Source organism: Natator depressus, chromosome 11 (assembly GCF_965152275.1).
Source record: "Natator depressus isolate rNatDep1 chromosome 11, rNatDep2.hap1, whole genome shotgun sequence".
In the NCBI taxonomy this organism is placed as follows: domain Eukaryota; kingdom Metazoa; phylum Chordata; order Testudines; family Cheloniidae; genus Natator; species Natator depressus.
In genome coordinates, this window is record NC_134244.1 from 9,459,067 (window position 1) to 9,481,565 (window position 22,499).

General features: G+C 41.3%; 1 protein-coding gene across 35 annotated transcripts in view; it reads right to left on the reverse strand.

Moving 5' to 3' along the window:
* The window catches only part of CLASP1 (cytoplasmic linker associated protein 1), a 265,289-nt gene that overhangs the window by 26,756 nt on the left and 216,034 nt on the right, over positions 1-22,499 (reverse strand). For 22 of the 35 annotated variants that reach the window (XM_074967093.1, XM_074967088.1, XM_074967091.1 and 19 more), the window contains 3 exons: positions 11,999-12,142; positions 10,780-10,886; positions 3,922-4,038 (listed from right to left, as the gene is read on the reverse strand). In XM_074967093.1, coding sequence (XP_074823194.1) covers positions 3,922-4,038; positions 10,780-10,886; positions 11,999-12,142 — 368 coding nt within the window. The remainder of the gene's footprint in view (positions 1-3,921; positions 4,039-10,779; positions 10,887-11,998; positions 12,143-22,499) is intronic. The other 13 variants (XM_074967117.1, XM_074967097.1, XM_074967119.1 and 10 more) reach the window with 1 other exon arrangement.

Genomic DNA, 22,499 nt, shown 5'->3' on the forward strand with positions numbered 1-22,499 from the left:
CTTATTTTTGCTTTTAAATTTCATGTTAAATATGTCAAATATCTTCTATGTCAATGGATTCAAATGTGCAAGAGATGCTTAACTTGAGAGGGACAATTACATGGACTTGACTGACTTTATTTCATTTAAATTCTTACAATAATAAAAATGAACACACTTGCATGATGATCTGTTAGTGGAAATATTGCAGATGACACTGGGAAAACTGACTCTCTAACTCAAACTTGACTTTTGAACCCACCACGAGACCACTAGGAATTCTTCACTCATGGTAAGGCATATATGAGTCTCTGGTCTTCCCTTAAGAGCTATCTCAAATGGCATCCTCTGGAGTCTCACAAGAAAAATGACTATTATACAAGGGCAAAAGCTATAAAAGGTGTAGGAAAAAAAACTGGAAAGAAAGATAAGCTCCTGCCTGCTCCAAAAATAAAAAGAATAAGGAGTTATCGGCAGGACTCTGTTCTGCCCAGGGAGGAGAAGCTGAGTTTGTAGCCATGTCTAAATCAGTGCCTACAAAGGCTTTTCATGGAGACCATCCAGTTTTTCTGGAGGAACCTAAGGGCTCAGAAAGCAAGGAACAAACAGACCAAAGGATTTAGGTACATGTGCATCATCAACTCTCTGGACAATAAATGGCAGATGTGGACACCCTGTATGCACAGGTGGGTTTCAGTTTGGAACTATTTGGAAGAAGACATGATGGCTTAGAGGAAGGTACCCAGAGTGAAATATCTGCACCATCCTATCACAAAACAAAGAAATTCCTCGCAGGGTGGAGGAATCAGGAAATGGGAAGCTTCTTTTGACTTGTGGACACACAGGCCATCTTTCTACAGAATAAGGTAGAACATTATCTAGAACCTCTCATTCCTTCTGGAAGAGATTCAAGATCTTCAGAAGGAGGATAAGATTTAGCTCTCTTGATTCCTTTGAGAGTAAAGAATATTAGAAACAGATATAATCCCTGGCTCTCTGTCAATATACTCACTCAAAAAAAACAGCACAAGCATGAGCACTAGTACAGAATGTACGTCGTATGTTTTGGCAAAGAAACCAAAGGACAACTCCCGAACTCTAAACAAACAATGTCTCTGAGGCAAGGTCTGGCTGGAAGGAAAAATGAAACCCTTTAACAGGCTGGGAGCTGGGAACAAAAGCTGCTTATGAACCTTGAGGAATTATAAAATTGCAGACCTTTCAGACTAGCAAAGGATGGATAATGCTTTAAATTGCTCTAAAATGCAACGTATGACTGCACCATGTACAAATGGAAACCGGAGGCCTTTTTGGGTTCCTGATGGACATCAGATGGGAGTCAGACAAGTCTGAGTTGATATCAACTTTAAAAAATTATGTTGAGCTCACTCAGTCACCTTTCCATCAAGGATAGCAAGAGTTTTGCAAATGGTTAAATGAGTAGCAAATCACTCCATGAGGTAAGTGCATCTCAGCGTTACTATACCTATTTTACAAACAGCTAAACAGACACCGAGTGGTTAAGTGATTTGCCCAAGGTCACACAATAAAAAACAAACAGAATCAAGAACCGATCTCCAGGAATCCTGACTCCCCAGGCTTCTGCTATAATTATTACTCCTTCCCTTAAAGAACAATACTCGTCTGACAAATACTAAAGGCCAAATTTTGCCATTACATATGCATATACTCAACATGTACATGAAGGTAGAATTTATACCTACAACGATAAAAATTTATACTGCAGTGAACCAACTCCCAAGGAATTGATCAAAGTAAAGAATTTGTGATGCCAAAGCAAAAAGCAAGACCTGAACAAAGAGGAACATTTCTGTGTGAGGGACAGTGGTTGGGAGTGTTCCTTATGGCACAAATTTAAAATTTTATGTAATTTAAAGACTACAGTGGCTTATAAATTCACATGCCATCTGCCTATTTTCATACCTCAACAGTGAATCTGTGAAAGAGATCGCATAATGGGAGAGCACAGTTTTGCATTTTAAATGAAAGAATACTCTATATGTGAACAAACACATCTATCAATTTGCCAGTATGTGTTTGTTTACTATATAGGTAATATGATGGAAACACAAATAAATGTAAGATGGATCTACATATACCTTCCAAAAAACAGACTGTCAACCACAACAGAAAAAATAATGACCCATGCAGAAAACTGGAAGAGTTACAGGATGAACAAGAAGGGATGAGTAGAGATAAGCAGCTTTTAGGGATGTCACAACATTATTTTCCGTCTGCCACGGTATCAAACACAATATGGCAATTTACCAATCTTGCTTCCTTTTCTGGTGTTTGAAATGTATTTTATTTTCTTAAAACAGTGTTTTTTTAATTGGTGACACAATTAGCTAGGTAATCAACAGTTTAGCATCCTTAAGCAGCACCCCTTAATTCTACCTGCTTGCAGTTCCTCCTTTCACTTTCAAGCTTATAGCTGGTGTATACCTCAATGTTATCAGCTTGTTGTCACAATAGGCATATCTTAGTGTTTGATAATCAGAGGTGGAATGATAAAAGAACCCTTCAGTACTAGGCTAGACAAGAAGGACCAGATCCAAAGCCCACTTACACCAATCGGTTGATTTTTATGTTACTGGATCAGGCACTAAATCAGAACCATATTGATCTTACTGATACTGATCTCTATATATTTAAGTAGATTCTAAAGAAAAAACAATTCTATTTTGCTCGTTAACTTCAAATACCTGTCTTTGAGAATGTCCTAGATTTGCAGATTTTAAGTCCAGTAGGGACCACTATTATCATCTAGTCTGATTTCCTGCACAACACAGGCCATGGAATTCCACCTGAAAGCTCAGTAACTTGGCCCACAACTTTTGAAAATGTTTAGTTTTTTGACTATCTTTAGCTTAGCCAACATTGCATAAATATGCACTAAAGGAAAGTCTCCTAATATAGCTCTGACACCATTGTTTAATATTTTCCAGTTTGGAACTTCTTGCTTACAGGAAAAAATACACGGTCCACTCTAAGGCAATATTTCCATTAAAGTCAGGAGTAAGCACAGTCAATGGGAGTTTTGCCTGGGGAAAGACTTCAGGATTTGAACCTATGTTCCTAAATAAACTCAGCAATCTAAATTAGAAATGTACCTGAAGAGCAACATTTGGATCCAAATTTTCCTGAAAATTTGGATCTGTAATTCTGGTTCAGCCCACTCTACAGGTAGAGGCCAGAAAGGGTCAAAACGGGCAAATGCTGATCCTAAGCAGTGGTAAACAGTTGCTGAAAACCTCCTGTGACAATGACATTCAATAATAAATTATTTTTTCATGACGTTAGACAGCCACATGGGAAACTCTATGATCCTAGTTGGCAGGCAAGTACTGCAACATCGTATGTGCATGCTTCTTCTTCACAGTGCTTTATAGACATTAATTCCTCACAACAGCCCTGTGAGATCCCAGCTTGCATTTGCAAGTGCCTATTTGTGTGCATCCATGCATATTTCACACGGGTAATTTAGGTGCCTCCGTTTGAAGACCTAGCCCAGAATGTCACGAGACTGCGTACCATGTAATATAATCAGAACAGCCAAAACTGGAGAATTACTGAGTTCTGCATTGGATTCAAACTGTATGAAACACAACAGGAGAAAGACTTCCCAGAAGATTCGATCTGAGACTTTTTTTCAATGCTGTGCTTTCCCGTGTAAGGAATGAATGACAGAAATGCCACCTGCAGTCTCTGTAAGTTAATACTCTATGATTTCCAACAGACGAGAAAGCAGCTAGTTCCATTCACACAGAGCTTCACAGACCACCAAGAGCCTGGGGTTTATTCTCCTTTGGATGAAAATCTCTGGAAACATCCTGTCCCATTTTGAGAAAATTCCATCATTTGAAAGGTAAATAATATTGTGACACCTCAGACAAGTTGGTTTAACAGGTAGCTTGTTACCTGGGCGAGTAAGAGCGTCTGAAAGTCTTGTGGGAAGGAGCAGTGGGGATGGAGTTAGGCTGAGAAAGGGGAGGGGGGTGCTTCGACAGCCCATCTGCACTCCAACCCCAGAAACGACTGCAGTGATCAGACAAGGGGGCGGGGGGAAGAGAGAAAACAGGAAAAAAGGGAGAAAAAAAAGAAACTATAATCTGAGTGGTTTAGTGTTCTCATGCTTCCTGAGAAAGAAAGAAAGAAAGAAAGAAAGAAAGTTTAACAGAAACAAAATGAGACAAGAATACTCCATCGGTCTCCTTCAGGTCATTGCTTTGGCCTTTAGTGTTGGTTTAGATGTTTATTGTTATTATTATTAATATAATTTAAACAGGCCAGTCCCTGCCTCTTTTATTTAATATATTTCAGACAATGGATGTAGCTTTTAAACACAATTCCTGAAATACTGTAAGTGAACTATGCTCTGTACATGTGCCTCGATTCAACCCTTGAGCAGATGTTTTTATACAACGGAATTTACCTGGAAAAGAGCAAGGGGAAGGAAGCCTGTTAAAGGGGTTTCAGAGTAACAGCCGTGTTAGTCTGTATTCGCAAAAAGAAAAGGAGTACTTGTGGCACCTTAGAGACTAACCAATTTATCTGTGTATGCATCCGATGAAGTGAGCTGTAGCTCACAAAAGCTTATGCTCAAATAAATTGGTTAGTCTCTAAGGTGCCACAAGTACTCCTTTTCTTTTTGTTAAAGGGGTTTGATTCTAATCAGATATCCACAGGTGCACTGTGTGGCTTGTAATATCTGGTTCTGTGTGCATGCACACAGCTGCATATAGTGAAATCCTGCAGTCTATACAGGCAAAATTCCCATTGACATCAGTGGGTGTTTAGTTTAAGAACTTTGGGACTTGGTCCTATGACAGTTCTTGAGCTACCCCACTTGTTTTATAATCAAGCAAAAGTGGACACAACTTCTGGGTCATAGGCTCAAACTGAACCCAGCTCAGCAATAAATGAAAAGCATTTCTTGACGGTTCTTGGTGTGGCATATACCACGAGTTTGTGGTCACAATCCAGATACCAGAGGAAAATACTGAAAAGAATAATCACAATTGTCATCATTCTTGACAACCTCAGCAGATATATATATATATAGGACTGAATCAGCCATGGAGACTCAACTGTCCTCTCACTCATACAGGGATCCCTCCAGGCCACAGTTGAGGTGAAACTGCAAAATTGCATGGGGAAAGCGCCTGATAAATCAGAGAGCTTTCTAGTTTGAAGGGTCAATCCAGCAGTCAGGATGATGGTACCGTTAAAGTAGCCTATTGAAGGAAGGGTAACCTTCTGGTTAGAATCTACTATTCTCTCTTCTTGGGGGTAAACCAGCTCTAGGGTGACTGTGGTCCCAGAAATAGGAAGACCAGAACAGTGAGCTGCTAGGCATGGGAGAAACAGGAAGCTCATTTCATGAGTTTCTGAGACACTCCCTTTATACAGAGATTATCTTTGACACTCTGACTCATCACTGCAGGCTTGAATTTCCTCCTGGGGTAGGTAAGCCCGCCCTGTAGCCGGTGTTCCAGAACCTGTGCAGGTCAGATAGGGTACATGTACACATCAAAGAAAACCCCGCGGCTGGCCCATACCAGTCAACTCAGGCTCACGGACTGGGGCTGTGGGACTATTCATTGTGCAGACTTCCAGGCTCCGGCTGGAACCTGGGCTCTAGGACGCTGTGCGGTGGGAGGATCCCAGGGCTCCAGCTCCAGCCTGGAAGTCTATACAGCAATGAAACAGCCCCGCAGCCTGCGGCCCGTGAGCCCAAGCGGACTGGCACAGGCCAGCCATGGATTTCTCTTTGCTGTGTAGACATATCTTGTGTCACTCTCCTTTCTACTGGGCCAATCCCTGGCTTAGACACTGAGTTTTAATTCAAATTATTCTGCATGTTTCTTTTGTGATATGTCTGCATAATGGCCATACAATTGTAAGATAAGAGCAACAGGTTTATTTTTATTTTATTTTTTTAAAACAACTCACTTTCAACTGTACACTGATTAAACTAGAGCCAATATTCAATGAGCATGTCAAATGCCTGAGAGCAGAAACAAATTGCTTGTGTCAAGGCAGAATGAGTAATTAGAAGCACTAACTTGCATCTTTGACATACAGGTCTCTGATTTTGTAGTATCCCCTTTAAACCACCCCTTCTCCAAATCTGCTAAAAAACCTATTCCTGGCAAGCAGGTTGGATTGTCTGCCTCTCTATCAGTTCATTCTCATCTTACATGTGTTTCCAGATTTCTGTTCTTGAGCTGTTGGGAGTATTCAGTGTGCCACTTTGTTTCTATTAAGTTTGAGTTCATTGTATCTAAAAAGGTCACTTTCGTGTACAAATAAGTGAAAGATGCTACAAGACTGGAAACAGATACAAGTCAGAAATCTTTCTAGTGCACAAAACAGCAGTGCCATTCGAAAACCCATTTGAAGAGCAGTGTCACGACATTCATTCATTAGCCAGGAATCAAGCAACAGGTGTTACAGAAATGCAGTAGTTTGCAAGAATGTTGCTTTACAAAAAAAAAAAAAAAATTACGACCATAAAATTCCATATCTCGAATCTCACCTACCTGTAAGACGCATTGCTGGATAATACAAGCTCATTCTTACTGTATAACCTCGGTTACTCTGTTAAGATCATTTCAATTCTTCCCCTCACCTAACGCTGAAGTTGTGAAAACGTCTTTTTGCAAAGGAAACACACTGAGGCTTAGTCTATATTACAAACTTATGTCAATATAACTACGTTGCTCAGGGTGAAGAAAATCCACACGCCTGAGCGATGCAGTTATACTGACCAAACTCCTGGTGTAGACAGCACTAGTCAATGGTAGGGCTTCTCTCATTGACATAGCTACTGCCTCTTGGGGAGGTGGATACCCACGCTGACAGGAGAAGTTCTCCTGTAGGCGCAGGTAGCATCTTCACTAAGCACTACAGGTGCGCAGCTGTAGCGCTGTATAGGTAGACAAGCCCTAAATTTCTTGTATTTCCCAATTCTCACACTTTTACAGTAGGGCAGACATCTAAATCCACTGAAACTAAATACAATTCCCTTTCATTTTGATTTTTTTGTGGTTGAATTATTTCCTGTGCAGATTATTTTTCTAGGGTGGAATTTGGTATTTTCATACAGTAAGTATTCTAAATACGATACTGCATTTAATCAACACTTAACATTGTAAACAAATCAACATGAGCACATGCTATACAAATGGTGGGCTAAATTCTCCCATCATTTATACTCATGTACCCCAACTTAACTTTATGGGCTTTTGGGTTGCAAGTTGGGACAGAATTTGACCCATTCATTTAATCTTATTCCCTCAACATAATTAAGGAACTCCACAGGCAAATTTAAAATCAGCATGCAACATCTTGGCTGATAAAAGATAGTTTCCAAATTGGAGGGGTACTCTCTATACTGGGTAATTAGAGCCCCAATACTCCTTTTTATTACAGTACATTATTTATTAAATCTCAAAAGCCATTCCTCATTCAATACAATGGCAAACCATTCATTTCAGGGTCACATTTGATTCACTCAGGAGTTGTTCTTTCTTCATGTTCAGACATGTGCTTTCTCTCTAGTTTCCACATTTTGATTGTTTCTTACATTACTCAAAAATATTTTTTTAAACTAAAAACCACAGAAAGCAAGAAAAAAAAATCCCCAAACTGATACAAATAGGAAAGCAGCTCACTAATGCAGTAGATATTCTTTAGTGAATCTGAAGCAGAACTGGCTGGATTTAATGAAATCAAGAGCAAAAGCCAGAAGCATTTTGTAAGCAAAGTATCTTCCAAACAGAAGGGGGTATTTGCACACTCAGTTTTGCCTGGTTCAAAATGTTAGCTATTGGTATCAGCAAAATTTAGCGCAGTCATAATTTTACAGCTCAATCCAAATGGCCTGAACATGAAGAGAATCACGGAATTTAATTGCGAAGGCAACAATATGAGAAATGGCAAAAGCCAGTAATTTCATGCAAGAACAAGGGCTTGCACACTGTATCCATATATAGGGCCATTGGTTTCAGTGGAGCCAAGCAGAGTCAGCTGAGGACCTGGACCACAGAACATAAGCATTAGGGGCAAGATCTCCAGATCTGGGCATAGCAGTTGTGCTCACTGAAACCTAAGTGCCTCCATAGGAACCACATGGTGTCAAGTATCAGGGGGTAGCCATGTTAGTCTGTAACCACAAAAATAACAAGGAGTCTGGTGGCACCTTAAAGACTAACAGATTTATTTGGGCATAAGCTTTTGTGGGTAAAAAACCACTTCAGATGCATCTCCTTGTTGTTTTCAAAGGAACCACAGTTATCCAATTGGCATATGTAAATGGGATTGCTAGCCCCTTGGATGTACATATGCCTAGAAATCTATATTTTCAGGTCAAATCCAAATGTAATTTTCAAAATCAAAGTTGCTGGTAGGAATTGAGGCTAATATTTCAAGTTGCACTTAAGCTGCGAATGCGAAATATGCAGCGAGGCAGACACACGCAGGTGAATGGAACAGCGGGTGAAGCAATGGCAAACTGCATGTGTAACTGAGGTACAATCCTTTGAAAACGTAAACCTTACCCTTTAGAGACAAACAGGTTTTTAAACTATAGGGATGTGTGGGAATAGTGGAAATCCTTCTCTTTGAATATTTTCTACCCAAATGGCTAAAACTTTTTTATTGAAAAACTTTGCCAAATTTCAAATCAAAGGACAGTTTTAATCTTCTAAAATTTAGAGGTTATATCAGAGACACAATGATAACTATACCAGTGCCATTCATGCTGGTATAATGAGTCATAATCACTTTCCATAATCTGTTAGCACTTTTTCCAAAACTTTTTTTTTTAAATAAGTAGCAAATGTACCCTTCCAGCTACAGCTAAAATCACTCTTGTTCTACAGATTTTAAAATGGCTTCTAAGGCAGTTCCTTTTTCCACTTCTCATTTAAATGTTGGTCTTGGATAGCTAAATAAAATGAGGAAATTAAGCACGATTATTTTAAAATGAATCAAAGTTCTTACTCCGTGTTTCCAAGATCTATATGAAAATTTGAAGGAATTACTGTTCCAAAGGAAAAGGCCTCCAGAATTCTACATAGTGACAGGAACTGCTTCCTGATACAGAAGTGTGTCTTCCAAAATCATATGTCCTCTCTAGCTGTACCTAGAGAACATGGTAGATGAAAAAATGTCTACAGATACTGAACTTGAAACCCAGGGAAATGGACATTTTGAGGCACTGGAAATAGTGAAGCACCATTTCTATAAAATCATATAAGAGGATCTGAAATTAGGAGAGGTAACAAGGCAAGTACCAACAGATGCAAACAAAAAGACAAACTAAATGGCAATAAATGAAGTGGTGAATATCGGCTGTTTTATAAAGACCAAAAACAAAACAGACATATCAAAATGTCATGGATTTAAAACTAGCTGCTGCATGCAAGTACTACCAATGACTTTGCATTTTGAACCACACAGACACAGAGATCTTTGCCTATAATTTCCCATGCCAGCAATTCAAAATCTTAACATCCCAGCAAGGAGAAGAGGAAGCACTGCTATTGGGATCGTCTGTCTGAAGTGAAATCCTAGTACTTTTATTAGTGAAAATTCCCTGTTAAAAAACACTTCCCATCCTTAACCCCACGGTTGATGATTCAATCTAGTCTTGCAAGCCCTAAGGCTGGCTCTGTAGTGAAGAAGATTTAGGGATGTGAAAATGTGCTTAGATACCCTGAAACTTTTGGCCTTCGGAGTATGCATTTTCTCGAGACGTTGCTTGGATCTGGATGGCAAAACTAGCCTGGTACCTGTAAGATTAACTCGTCACATGACTCCTGTCATAAGGGGACTCAGCAACAGAAGGACTTCTTGTGACAACGCTTTTGGGAATCAAAAACGTGCCCAGCCTAGCATCAGGATGTGTGAAGCAAAAAAATGGAGAATTACAACACACCATTCTGTTTGAATCTATATCTCCTCTGCTCTAATATCCTTCTGGGATCTGGTAGCAAAAACCCTGGAGCATGCTATAGGATCAGGCCAGTTGTGGTTATATCTCCATGGAGACACTTAATAGCACAGCAGCAGGTTACAATGGCTTTGACTTCAGTACATTATGAATTAACACTGTTCCCCTCTTGCACTTTTCAAGTTTTTATACACAGAGCCTAGCAGCAACATTCATGGTCTTCCATGGCTGAGCACCCTCCTTCAAACCCCCTCCCCATCCTGCCTCCTTCCCAACTGCCTGACTCCATCAGCACAATACTGGACTTCCAGAATTCAGTCTTTCTTAATGGAATCACATCCTTCTAGACACCGTACCATATAGCCAGGCATACTGTTCAAGCAGCAAGCGCTGTCCTAGCAGAGATGGGTTCCAACCAAAATCCTGAACCTAAACACACCAACTCTTTGAGGGTGTTTGAAAACCAAACTAGGACCCAGACTCAAATAGTGCGGTTTGAATCTCTCTCTTAGACTTGAACTTTGAACACAGATGTGTGATTCTGTGGAGGGGATGGCTGTGAAGGAAAATGCACCGTTTTAAGTACGTATTAAGACTTATGTTCCAGTTCCACTACCACATACATAAAAGTCAAATACTCACCATGCATTATTATACTTTGTGTATGCATTTGTCAAACTCTGCTGAATTAAACAAATCTACCATATAATATTCTTGGTTTTAATCATCTTATTTGAAGAGTCACATTTTAGAGACGCACATTTAATATTGAAACTCTTGAAGACGCTGTAAGTACTTTAATTAAACTGCTGCATTACCTTGGAGACAGTCCACCATGGGAACAGTTGGTAGGGGAAGTTAAGGGGCTGGTCCTGCTGCTAGAATGCCGTGAAGGTGTCCGACCAATAGTATTGCTAGGAGAACCCTAATACAGAAGCAGGAAAAAGAGGATTAGGGAAATGTTAGTATACACAACAGACGGAGACAAAAATAAAATGGGCCCAAATTCTGCTTTCATTTACACTAGGCAAACTTGATGGGTGAAAATCAGGACACGATTAGTCCCGTTCCGATTTTAGTTTGTGCTATTACGCTCTGTGTTATCTACAATAAAGGATTTCAATAAGATTAAGTGATGGTGTAAACAAAAGCAGAGTCATTTACACCATTGCAACATGCGTAAAAAATGTTTCCATTCTGATTGGGTAGCATTATACACACAAGGTGCAAGGCACTAGAGAACACCACCAAGAGCACAGAGGTGTGCAGTGCCTTTTCCCTGTGGGTCTGATCCTGCAGTTCCTGCTCAGGCAAGACTCCCACTGCACGTAATAGATGTGCAAAGACTGCAGGACTTGACGCTATCTGAATTACACAGGATTTCCGTACAAATAAGTTGTTACAGTCAAGAGGAATTGCAGCAGAAACTATTCTGATAAATGCTGAACTGAGGAAAAAAAAGAATTTCGAGATTTACCAAAAAATTCCCTCCTTTTTCTTTTAATAGAATAAAACTATTTAAAGGCTTCATGTAGAATCAAAGTAGCGGAGCACTGGTTAGAGATGGAAAAGACCTACTGGATCAAAGTTCTAGTTCCCTGATGGAGAACATAAGATATTAAACGGATTTCAATGGCAGTGCTGAGCACAGAGAGTTTGCAGGATCAGGCCCTTGATCTTAGCTAAAAGCTCAAGATAAATACTTACAGTGGGATTTTCAAAAGCAGCTCAGTAACTTAGGAGCACAAGTCCTGTTGACTTTCACATGCTCCTAAGTCACTTAGTCTCTGTGCTGGCTGCGCATAGATCAAACCTGAACAGAGCTGGCAGAGTTGTTTTAATGGTCACTTCAACAAAATGTCAAACAGACATTTCATTTCCAAGAGAAAGTGAACTTCATTAAATCTATTGTGGCATAATGCTGCTAGTAGGACTACAGGCATGCTACTGAACATCTGAAACAGCTGTTCCTCGGTGAATTGCTGTCTTCTGCAACTCTCTTCTTTGCTATGGACATTAGCTGCATAAGCATCTCACCACACTAGTGTTACTGGAGTTCTTGAGGTGGTTGTGTAGGAGCTTGGTAGCACCATCTTGGAATGTTTTTGGCAAGGCCCCAAGTAACATGGTAAACTCAGGAGTGTTCAGTTCAAACAGTGAAATCAGGACTATTTGTGCTGCCTAGAAAGAAGACAAAAAGGTAAAAGCATCCATCAGTTTATCTCTTCTAAGAGTTAGAACAGTTTGCATTCTAGAAAGGATCCTTGCAGTAAATGTTACACATTTTTCATTTAAACAGAAAATTACCATATGAGACAGACACATTTCTAACACACAGCAAGGAAGCACTGTTGAAACTAATCCTTTAGCAGTTACGCTTACAATGTATTTTTACATGGACACTATTTATTTTCCAGGCTTAAAGAGCTGCTCGTAGTTACAGTAATAAAGCCTTACAGTTCCTTCCTGCCCTGCAGCATGTTTCCATTGAACACCACCAAGTTGCTGCTAGAAACAAAAGAAACCAAAAACAAAACAGAGACTTCTTTCAGAACAGAGTAATTGTAAGACTCCAAGACTGTAGCTTCTTACATTAGTGTGAAAGGGACTAATGCTCTCTCCACCCAAGGGATCCACAAATCTGATGCATCAGATAGAGAACCCCTGCTTTGTCCTTCACATATTAACCCTTAACTCCTGATGCCCTGTATTGCAGCTACCAGCCTTAAGAGCAAGGATGACCAGCCAGGCCCCTTCAAAGCCTAACAATGACAGAGAGAGAGAGGAATCCTCTTCCCCCTATTGGGTGTAGCATGCTGCATCTGCAGCTCCCTCACAGTCAACAGGTGAAATTCTGGCCCCATTGAAGCCAATGGGAATTTTGCCATTAGCTTCAATGGGGCCAGGGTTTCACCCCATGTGCCTAAGAAGTCTAGAAGAATAATTTCCAAGAGAAAGTGAACTTCATTAAATCCAGGTGGAAACGGAGAAGGCTGGGCAGAAATGGCTTTTAATGGGAATGTGTACAGTGTAAATAATTGCTAACAACCCGCAGCAGAACTGCACGGGCAAATTACACAGTCACATGTCTCTCACTGATATGGCCTAGGACTGTACAACCAGTACAAAATGCTCCAATTCTTCTTTCTCTTCCCTTGCTCGCTTTAGGGAAGTGTGAAGTGGTCTTAAAATTACTGATTCAAAACCGCAGCAGCAAACAACGAAAAAGAAGCTGCAGTAATGAAGGACCTCTAAAAAGAGCTCAGCAGCGGCAGGACGTTCTCCAGCCTGTTATTAGCTGTACGCGTCTAACCTCCAAAGTATTTATCTGGATAAAGGGCAGTAGTTTAGGCGCACAAGCCAGATTACATGTGCTTTGATGCACAAAACTGCACACAGACTCTGCAATCGCAGACATTTGGTTTAGAAGCTTTCTGGAATCTCCTTAGACTTCCTAAAAATGAAGAACATCTTTAAAGGAGTTTAAAAAACAAACTCATGTATTCCATTACTTTGATGGTAACTGCACTTTCCATTGCTTCAGCTGATTCAAAACAGAGGACATCATTTTTAGGAATTTAAGTATTTTAAAAGTTGCAATAATTAAGTGTATTCAGTTTCTTATGAAGTGGAATCCATTGGTAGAGAAGGAACGTGGGTACACAAAAACCCTTCCATACCTAAACAGAATGAAAATACTCCACTGTTTCAGGGTGAAAACTATCATTCTAATTTTACTTACCACTCCATTCGTTACTCTTAGAACTTAATAATAAGGCCCTGCATTAAAAGAAGCACTTTTCATCTGTAGATCTCAAAATGATCTTTAAAGGTGGGGAAGCAGCAGCATCTCCATTTGACAGATGAAGAAACTGTGGCACGGAGAGTTGAAGGGACTTTCCCAGGATTGCACAGCAAGTCTCTGGCAGAGCCAATGAACAAAGGTCTCCAGCTTTCAGTTCCATGCACTAAGCAAAGAGCATGCTGGCTCCTGAAAAAATTACCATTCACTTCAACACAAGCATGGCCTGCAGTTAATTACTTGAAACTAAGAGTCCCAGGGTATGGAAGGAGGGGGGAAATTATTTTCCCTTGGTACTTTCCTCTCCGAAAATCCTAACTCCAGACTCTTCCTCCTGTAACTTTCAATCAACTGTGCCAGGGAGTCTCCTTATCCTGTACCCAGTGGGGGACACATTTTGTTGTCTGTCCTGGTACTTGGACCTTTAATTTTCATCAATATATTTTCTGAAATGAAAACATTACTGCAAACAAAAGACCCCAAAACAGAATAGATAGCACACTGAATTGAATGAAATGATAATCATGAGAAAATACACACCAATTCATGAAATCATGCATACCCCCGGATTATTAATTTGGTGATTAGGAAATCTACATGCAGTCACTAGTGCAACTTGACAAGCAAACCTTACCTTCAGTGAGACTTGAAAAAAAGAGGGCACTCAAGCAACGTTCACAAGATAAGAACCTTTTTAAAAATAATTTGAAGTGGATTTTCAATGCCTTATCCTGCAGTCCTAACTTGGGCAAAGCACCAGCTGAAATTAATGGGTGTTTTGCCTGAGTTAGGGCCACAAGACCAAATCTATCAACATTGTCTCTCAATGTCTGTTAAGCTACACTTGGAATGTGCTGCTTTGTGGACTTCTCTCATCACATACCTCTTTCCATGGTAGGTTTATTTCCTACATAAATTGGGCCTCCTCCTGCCATCATTCAGTGCCTGGAACATCCACGGACATCAATGGGAATTTCAGGAGGTAAGCAGGAAGCTACTCAAAGGCTGGGTCCAAATTTAGGGCCAGACTGTGCCTGGACCTTGGACAGGTGCACAAGGCATGGGAAGGATGCAAGAAGCCTTCCCATCCCTTATATCCCTAGTGCACGGGCTAGGCACAACAGCAGTCCTTGAGCTCTCCTGTGTACAGAGAATGCTCTCTCATAATGCCCCAGGGGCAGGAAGAAGTTGAAGCCATAGCAGAAGGGAGTGCAAACTTCTATGTGTGATGCGACAGGCACCTTCCCCTTGTGCTCTACAGTGCTCCAAGATGCATCATGCTTCTCTGAGGCACAATCTCTATTAGAGCTCCACCAGGGGCAGTGTGGCTTTGCTTCTTCCCAACATGGACCACTGCCTCATAGGCACAATTTGACTCCAATGCAGCAGTTTTGAGGACCCAGGTGTGCTGCAGACAAGTCCTGCTCCCAAAGTCATTGGAAATTTGCCATTGGCTCCTTCCCCTTTGCATTTACTATGGCCTACGTCAGGGGTTGGCAACCTTGGACACGCGGCCCATCAGAGTTATCCGCTGGCAGGCCGTGAGACATTTTGTTTACGTTGACCGTCCACAGGCATGGCCCCCCGCAGCTCCCAATGGCCGCAGTTCACCATTCCCGGCCAATGGGAGCTGCGGAAAAGACCTCCAGTATTAGGTACGCAAATGTCTATTTGGTAGTTTTCTGCCAAATGGACATCTAACCAAGGGTAGCATTTGGCCCAGGAAATATGTACTTTTATGTGGCACAAAAAAATGCATTAGAATGATACACCCTATTTCTGAGGTGTGATACAACTAACAAGTACTTTTTTCAAAATATAAACTACTACCAGTAAATGGTGGTTCAGTAAAGGCACTGAGACAGTACTACGGCTCAGTGGTTTTTATTTCAACCTTGTCCTGGGAGAGGCAGCTCTTTTTAAACAATACTCACCCACATTCCTCTATGCTTAGCGACCGCGCAGCTGCCTATTAAGCCCTACGCAGGGGCTCATGGCTGAGGCGGGGAGAGAGGCTTCTCCCTCAGCATGGACCTGTTGCGGCGGAGAAAGGTGCCCCTCCCCCAGCCTCAACATGGACCTGCCCCGGACTTGCCGCGTCCGGGGGGAGGAGCCCCTCCCTTGGCCCAGCCCAGGCCCGCTGGAGCTGCTGTAGCCGGGGAGAGGCGCCTCTCCCCCTGCCCTGAGCTGCTGCGGCGAGAGAGGGCTGGGAGGGGTCCTCTCTCCCCAACTCAGCCCTAGGGCAGCCTGTACCACAAACACCTCATCCCCGGCCCCACTCCAGAGCCCGCACCCCAAACCCCTCATCCCCACCCCAGAGCCTGCACCCCCCCGATCCCCAATCCTCTGCCACAGCCCTGAGCCCCCTCATGCAACCCCCTCATCCCCAGCCCCACCCCAGAGCCTTCACACCTAGCTGGAGCCCTCACCCCCTGCATCCGACCCTCTGCCCCAGCCCTAAGCCCCCTCCCACGCTCTGAGCCCCTTGGCCCACCCCCACCACATGAGTTTTGTTACATGCACTAAGATGAAGGTGATGTGTCACATATCACCTCCATATTGGTGCACATAACAAAATTCATTCCACACATGGAAGTAAAAAAATAGAGGGAACACTGCCCACAACTATTTTTAACTGTACTGGTTTGTTTGTTTTTTGCAGGACTAAACTGCAATGCAAACCAGGGTTCTGTCTCTTTAGCTAGGATTTTCTGTCCAAGATTCAAAAGACAATGTTCTGTCCATGCTCCAGCCAAGCCAGTGGCACAGCTCGCATTGACTTCATCAGCAGCAGGGTCCAAGCAGGCCTAAAGTTGGATCTATTCAGTGCTAAAAGTTTTACTGTCACAGCACGTCCTGATTCAACCTATCGGAGCCTTCCAGTTGGGCTGTGGGTGAAATTTTCCTCTTAGATTTAAAGGTGACAGAAGCAGCACTCCTAAAGCTTTCTGGTAATCAGATATATACTAGCTTGAAAACGTATATCAAAATGAGTGTGTTTTCATTGATATTTAACTACTGTAATCGTAGAGGCCAATTTTTCAAAAGTGACCAGCGATTTTTGAGCATTTCAGTTTTTGGGTGCCCAACTTAAGATGCCTTAAAGGGGCAGATTTTCAAGGGGTGCCCTTATAAGGTGTCTCAAGTTGAGCTCCCAAATCATATTACTTTTGAAACTCTTGGCCCTAATCACTAACCACTGGACAGTCATTATAATAGTCAACAAACACACAGACAAACAGATTAATTCTGTACTTGCTTCACAAGCATTGCCCATGCAACACTCATGCTGAGGATAGGAAAGAGGGTATGTTATATGAACCTTCTCTCGCCTATGGGCCTCTGGATTCTGACATTGCATCAGCATTGTGCGAACTCAGCACATCTCCTGTCAGGGCCAGATAATCTAGATATTAGGGGTCATCTCTTAATGGGCCAAATTCTCTGCTGGTTTAAACAGGAACAACACCCATGAAGTCAGTGCCTGCTTATATTAGTGGTGGATCCGACTCCATGTCAGGATGTTGGATCATAGAATATCAGGGTTGGAAGGGACCTCAGGAGGTCATCTAGTCCAATCCCCTGCTCAAAGCAGGACCAATCCCCAACTAAATCATCCCAGCCTGGGCTTTGTCAAGCCTGACCTTAAAAACCTCTAAGGAAGGAGATTCCACCACCTCCCTAGGTAACCTATTCCAGATCACTCAATAGGAATGTGTTACTTCCATCATTCCCTCAGTAATTATACCCTTACATGTTCCATAAGCTTTTGGCTGCTCACAAAGTGCATTGACTTCTGCAAAGGCTTTGCTATTCAACAGCATCATATGACATGAATATTTAATATTCAACATCCCATTTTACACTAAGAGGAGTTGGTTGGTTGGCGAGCCAGATTCACTAAATTCCTATGTCCCTTACAATCTAGCTGAAATATACAAAATCACTTTGAAACCAGGCTTGGCAACCTTCAGGTTACAAGAAATGTCACGATCACATGGGAGAATGAATTCATTTTAGGAAGGGAGTAGAATCAGTGTCCTGAGCTTAACATGAGTGGCTTGAAAAGTCTATCCAGCCAGCTCATATAGAAAATTGCAGTTAGTCTGATCCCCAGTAACCATATCAGACCCTTAGAGCGGTCAGCAGCCAGGTTAGGCTGCTCTAACTTATGCTGGGGACTAGCCTGACCCACAGTCTGCCCAGGATAAGGGAAGTGAAAACTCTACCTTTGTGCCCTCTCTCCTGAGCTGTGCACTTCTCAACCACAGCCAACAACCTGGGCCAGACTTATCCCAGCTATAACTTTTAGACAATAGTTTTAGTAGAAAGACACACTAAAACCAAACTATTATTTCACATACACACACATATATAAATGAGGCATCGCTTTTTCAGGCATTCAGTTAATGTCTCTTTACACAGCTAGACTGTATTAGAAATCTAAACTGCAAACAGAAAGTGTATTTTGTGATTAGTGTACATCTGTACAGTGTAGTCTACCTGTTTACATTTCTCTTCCAAGTTTCCTTCACCAGGCCCTGAGGAGGCTGTAGTTGTTCTAGCTGGCAAATCCTCACCTACCCAACTATGCATGGTCTGGGTTCAACAAACAGGAAATGTGTTATTATTTGATAAGGAAGCACAAGATTTTCAACAGCTAGCATCTAAATGTAATATATATTCCAGCTTCTGGCATGAGATGCCTCTTCAGTACAGGTTGCTTTCCTAATTTGGGATTAATAAAAAAACATATTAATATTTGAATCAACCAGCAGGAAGATTCTAGTCAATGAGATCACTGGTTTTAAATCTAATTTGCCTTAGATCTCTAGTTAATTTTTCCCAAATCCTTCTGTTATAATAATCCTTAGCACTCACCTATGAAGATGAAAAGCCCTGCAGATGTTCAGACATTAACGAATTAAACCCTGCAGCCACCGTTTGTTAAGTGTGATTATTATTCTTACAGACAGCAAAACCAATAGACAGAGATTTAGGTGATATGGTTCAAGTTCAGTGTCAGTTTAGTACTTGAGAATTCCTGACTCTGAGTCTTGTGATGAGTTTACTAACCCGGTGCTCTTTGCAAATGCATCTTACAGTGTGCACCAGGCTGTGGGAATGGCTACCAGTTCTACACTCCCACGGCACATTGTTTTATTCTTAATTTTGTTAGAAATGATAAAATTGTGTGTGCGTTTCTCTTTTCACCGCCCAAGTGTAAGACAAGTGCGTAGATTTCCATTTTAAAAACAGCATAAGATATATGGACGCAGGAAACTCTGTCTACTGTTATAGACTTAAATAGCTTAATCTGTACGGAATTATACTCTACCAGTGATCATGCAGAATCCACATGAGGTATTAGGCTACAGCAGTTTTGCATTAGGCTGTTTGCACTAGCAAGTATATGTGGATAAAGCCATGTTGGTATCAGCTCCACATCAGAGAAGGCTGTTGCATTACCTGTCTCACTCACTTCCAACTGGAATGGTTTGCAGGCCTTAATTGAGACTCACTTAAGTGGGATTTTGGACAGGTGATTTAGCATTACTGGGGTATTGTTACCCCATACCCCCTGGCCAAACTGAGCCACACTTGTTTTCCCAAGTATGTTAACTTTTGGGCTCCAGAATCTGAAGGCTACAAAAACAGTTAGATTGGAGAAGAACTCCAAAGAATCAAAGTTAAGCATTTCAGTTCACAACCCACTCAAGTCTCTTGACTAACTAGCGCTTACGGATCAGACTGTACAATGTTCCCAAAGACTTCAATTACATTACTCTGTTTATACCCACAATCTGCAAAGTAAAAACTACATTTTACACAAATCTACATATATTCAGATGTAAATATACACACATACACACACAGACCACATCCAGATTATATATAGTGAATATTGATATATACTGATATTATATATACACATCATATACTTGTATGTGTGTGTGTGAATAGTTATATCTCTATCATGTGTTAGTGTGTATTCACACACCCACAGATACAAACATGATGCCTGCACACACATTATATTAAACAATTTCTTCCTGTCTCAGAGAGCAGTCACCTGGTATACCAGCTCTAAATTGTAAAATACTTTATTTTACCTAAATACCACCCTGTAATAAAAACAACTGTTTGCTGTATAAAACTGCTTTCAAGCCAAGGGATCCCAAAGCACCATGAAAATCCATAATGATCATTTTAAGGAAATGATTTACTCTAGGGACTGTGCTATCCACGAAGCCCTAAAATTTTCATCTGTGAGCCTATGAATGTTAGAAAATCGGTTTCTTACAGAGTATACAATAAAAATATTTGGACTCACAGCAATCCTGCCTCAAATTTGAAACAAACAGAAAATGACCACCACATATTTGGAAACAAGACTGAGTACACTGAGATCTTTATTTTCTAACAATATTAAAGGAAATCAAGTAAAGAAATGCCCATTTTGAGATTTTTATTATAGATTTTCTCCCTCAGTTGCTTGTAAGCATAGGGATAATGTTGAAGTCATTTAAAATGGTTAGTCTTCGCACTCGTACACCTTGACTTCTTTAAAAGACCTGCATTACAAGGTGGACCTCAGTGGTACAGCCACAGTACCATTTTAGTCCCCATACAGGTCTTGATGGAATCCCAAAACCTGATTCTCCATTGCTGGACTCTTTGTATAGCCAATGACACATGGATGGGGTGGGTCTCGGAACATTACCAAACCAGAGCTCTCGGGTCATTTACACAGTGTTTGCATTTTACACAGGTGTAAAGGTCTGCACAAGCTGCAGGGCAGTGAAGAATCAGACCCAAAAACTGAACTAGAGCTCCAAGGAGAACAGGTCTTAGGGTCCGCTCTGGCTAAGTGCAGAAGTCCATGGCAGTTTGAGGGTGCTTCATACATCAGTTCCTTTATAGTAATTCATAGCACTAACACGCAACTCTAGATTCTAATATAGTTCAGGAAACTGCAAAGGGAATGCACAGCCCCCAAATAACACAAGGACAAAATACGGGTGCATAAATTGCCTCTCCTTGCAAAAAATGTGCATGTGTACCAATTGTGTGTATACATCCTGCATTTGCATACAAAAAACAAGTACCTGCACACACACAGGAACTGCCAAAATCACGCAGGCACAATGTTAGTACCCAGAGGCGAACATCTGACATTTGGTGCTAGCACAACAGTGTGAAGTGGTCATATTTGTTTAGCACCAACAACGTGCATCTGTGGTAGCTTCTTGGGAATCCGATTTGAACCCTCAAAGCAGCATTAAAAAAAAAGCAGCCTTTTATTCTTAAAAATCAGACAATATTCTTTATCCTGTTGCTCAGTAACATGTTCAGGGTGCAGGCCACAATTACAGTTCATTAAAAGCCTTCTGAGACTACTTTTCAGCAGAGCTTTTAATTAAGTCACAGCAGTGCTCCATGCAGGCCAGGCACCAGATATACTGCACTTCAGTGGATTTTTGCCAGCCCAATAATGTCTCAAACACAGTCAGAGCAGCACCGTGGAAGCTCCAGGAGTGATTTTGGAGCTTTCGTCCTTTAGCATTGCTACAAAGGAGTCCGTTTGCATTTTTGTAGCAAAGTTTGTTCTTCTGGACATTGCACAGGTCCTTATATAGCCGACATATTTACTCCCATTTTAAACAGTGTTACAGTAATAGCTGTATTTTAACCAAACTCTTTTCTTCAGGTGTCCACTACTATCTCTTCTTTCAAAGTGACAATACCTGTATCTGTTAATATACTGCTTCCTACACCTTAATCTTTAATGGATGACCTCTGTGCACTTTCTTGAGTATTTGCTGGTTTGATATCTTTCTTCTGGATTTATCCTTTTCTCCTGGTATAACTTAGAAATGGTTTCCTCTTGTTGCAAAAAAGCCTTCCACTTGTTTTCAACATCATATATGACTTTTCATAAAATGGACTCATGTTAGATCTGAGACCTGTGCTCTCCCCCTTGGTCATTCCAAGTGCCTAAGAGATTCTTGAATGGGTTTCTGGATTTAATCCATCTCAAAAACTATTTTGGCTTCCAACTTGTTTTAGTTCATATGCACTGGTGAGTGAAATCTACACCAGCGATGGACCAGCATTAAACAATGAATATAAGAGATTGATGAAGGCTCTACATTGAGGAGAATCTCATCTTGGTGTGAGTTCAAGTGATACCACGCAGTCGTTTGTGCTTTTCCACTCTTTTTGCAATGGCTCTGTCATCTCAGTTGAGTCCCATTCTTCTGGGGTCTCCACATAGATTAGCTAGGTTGTACCTGGGGGCCAGTGGAGTTGCATGAATGTAGTTGGAGACACTTTGCCCAAAGCTCAGTTTAAAACTAGAGCAGTTGAAAAAGTAGTGTTCCAAGTTCTCAGACACACAAGTAGGAGACGGAATGGTACTGCGTGACACAAGGATGCCACAATTCAAGGCTTGTACAATAAACCACCTCGATAATCACATTCCATCAGCAGAAATACCCTAGAGACACATCAGGTAACTGGAAGATTTTCTTCTTTCCTGTGAAGGCAATGGACCGAATCATGGTCCAACTGAAGTTACTGGGAGTTTTATCACGGACATCAAGGCGATCAAGATTTTACTTATTAGCAGGAAAGCAGGCAAAGTGTCACGTAAAGCACTGGCCTGTCACCTTGGGGGAACTGGTTCTTGTTCAACCTGCACAAAAACGTGTTTTAAATGCCAAGATCAATCTG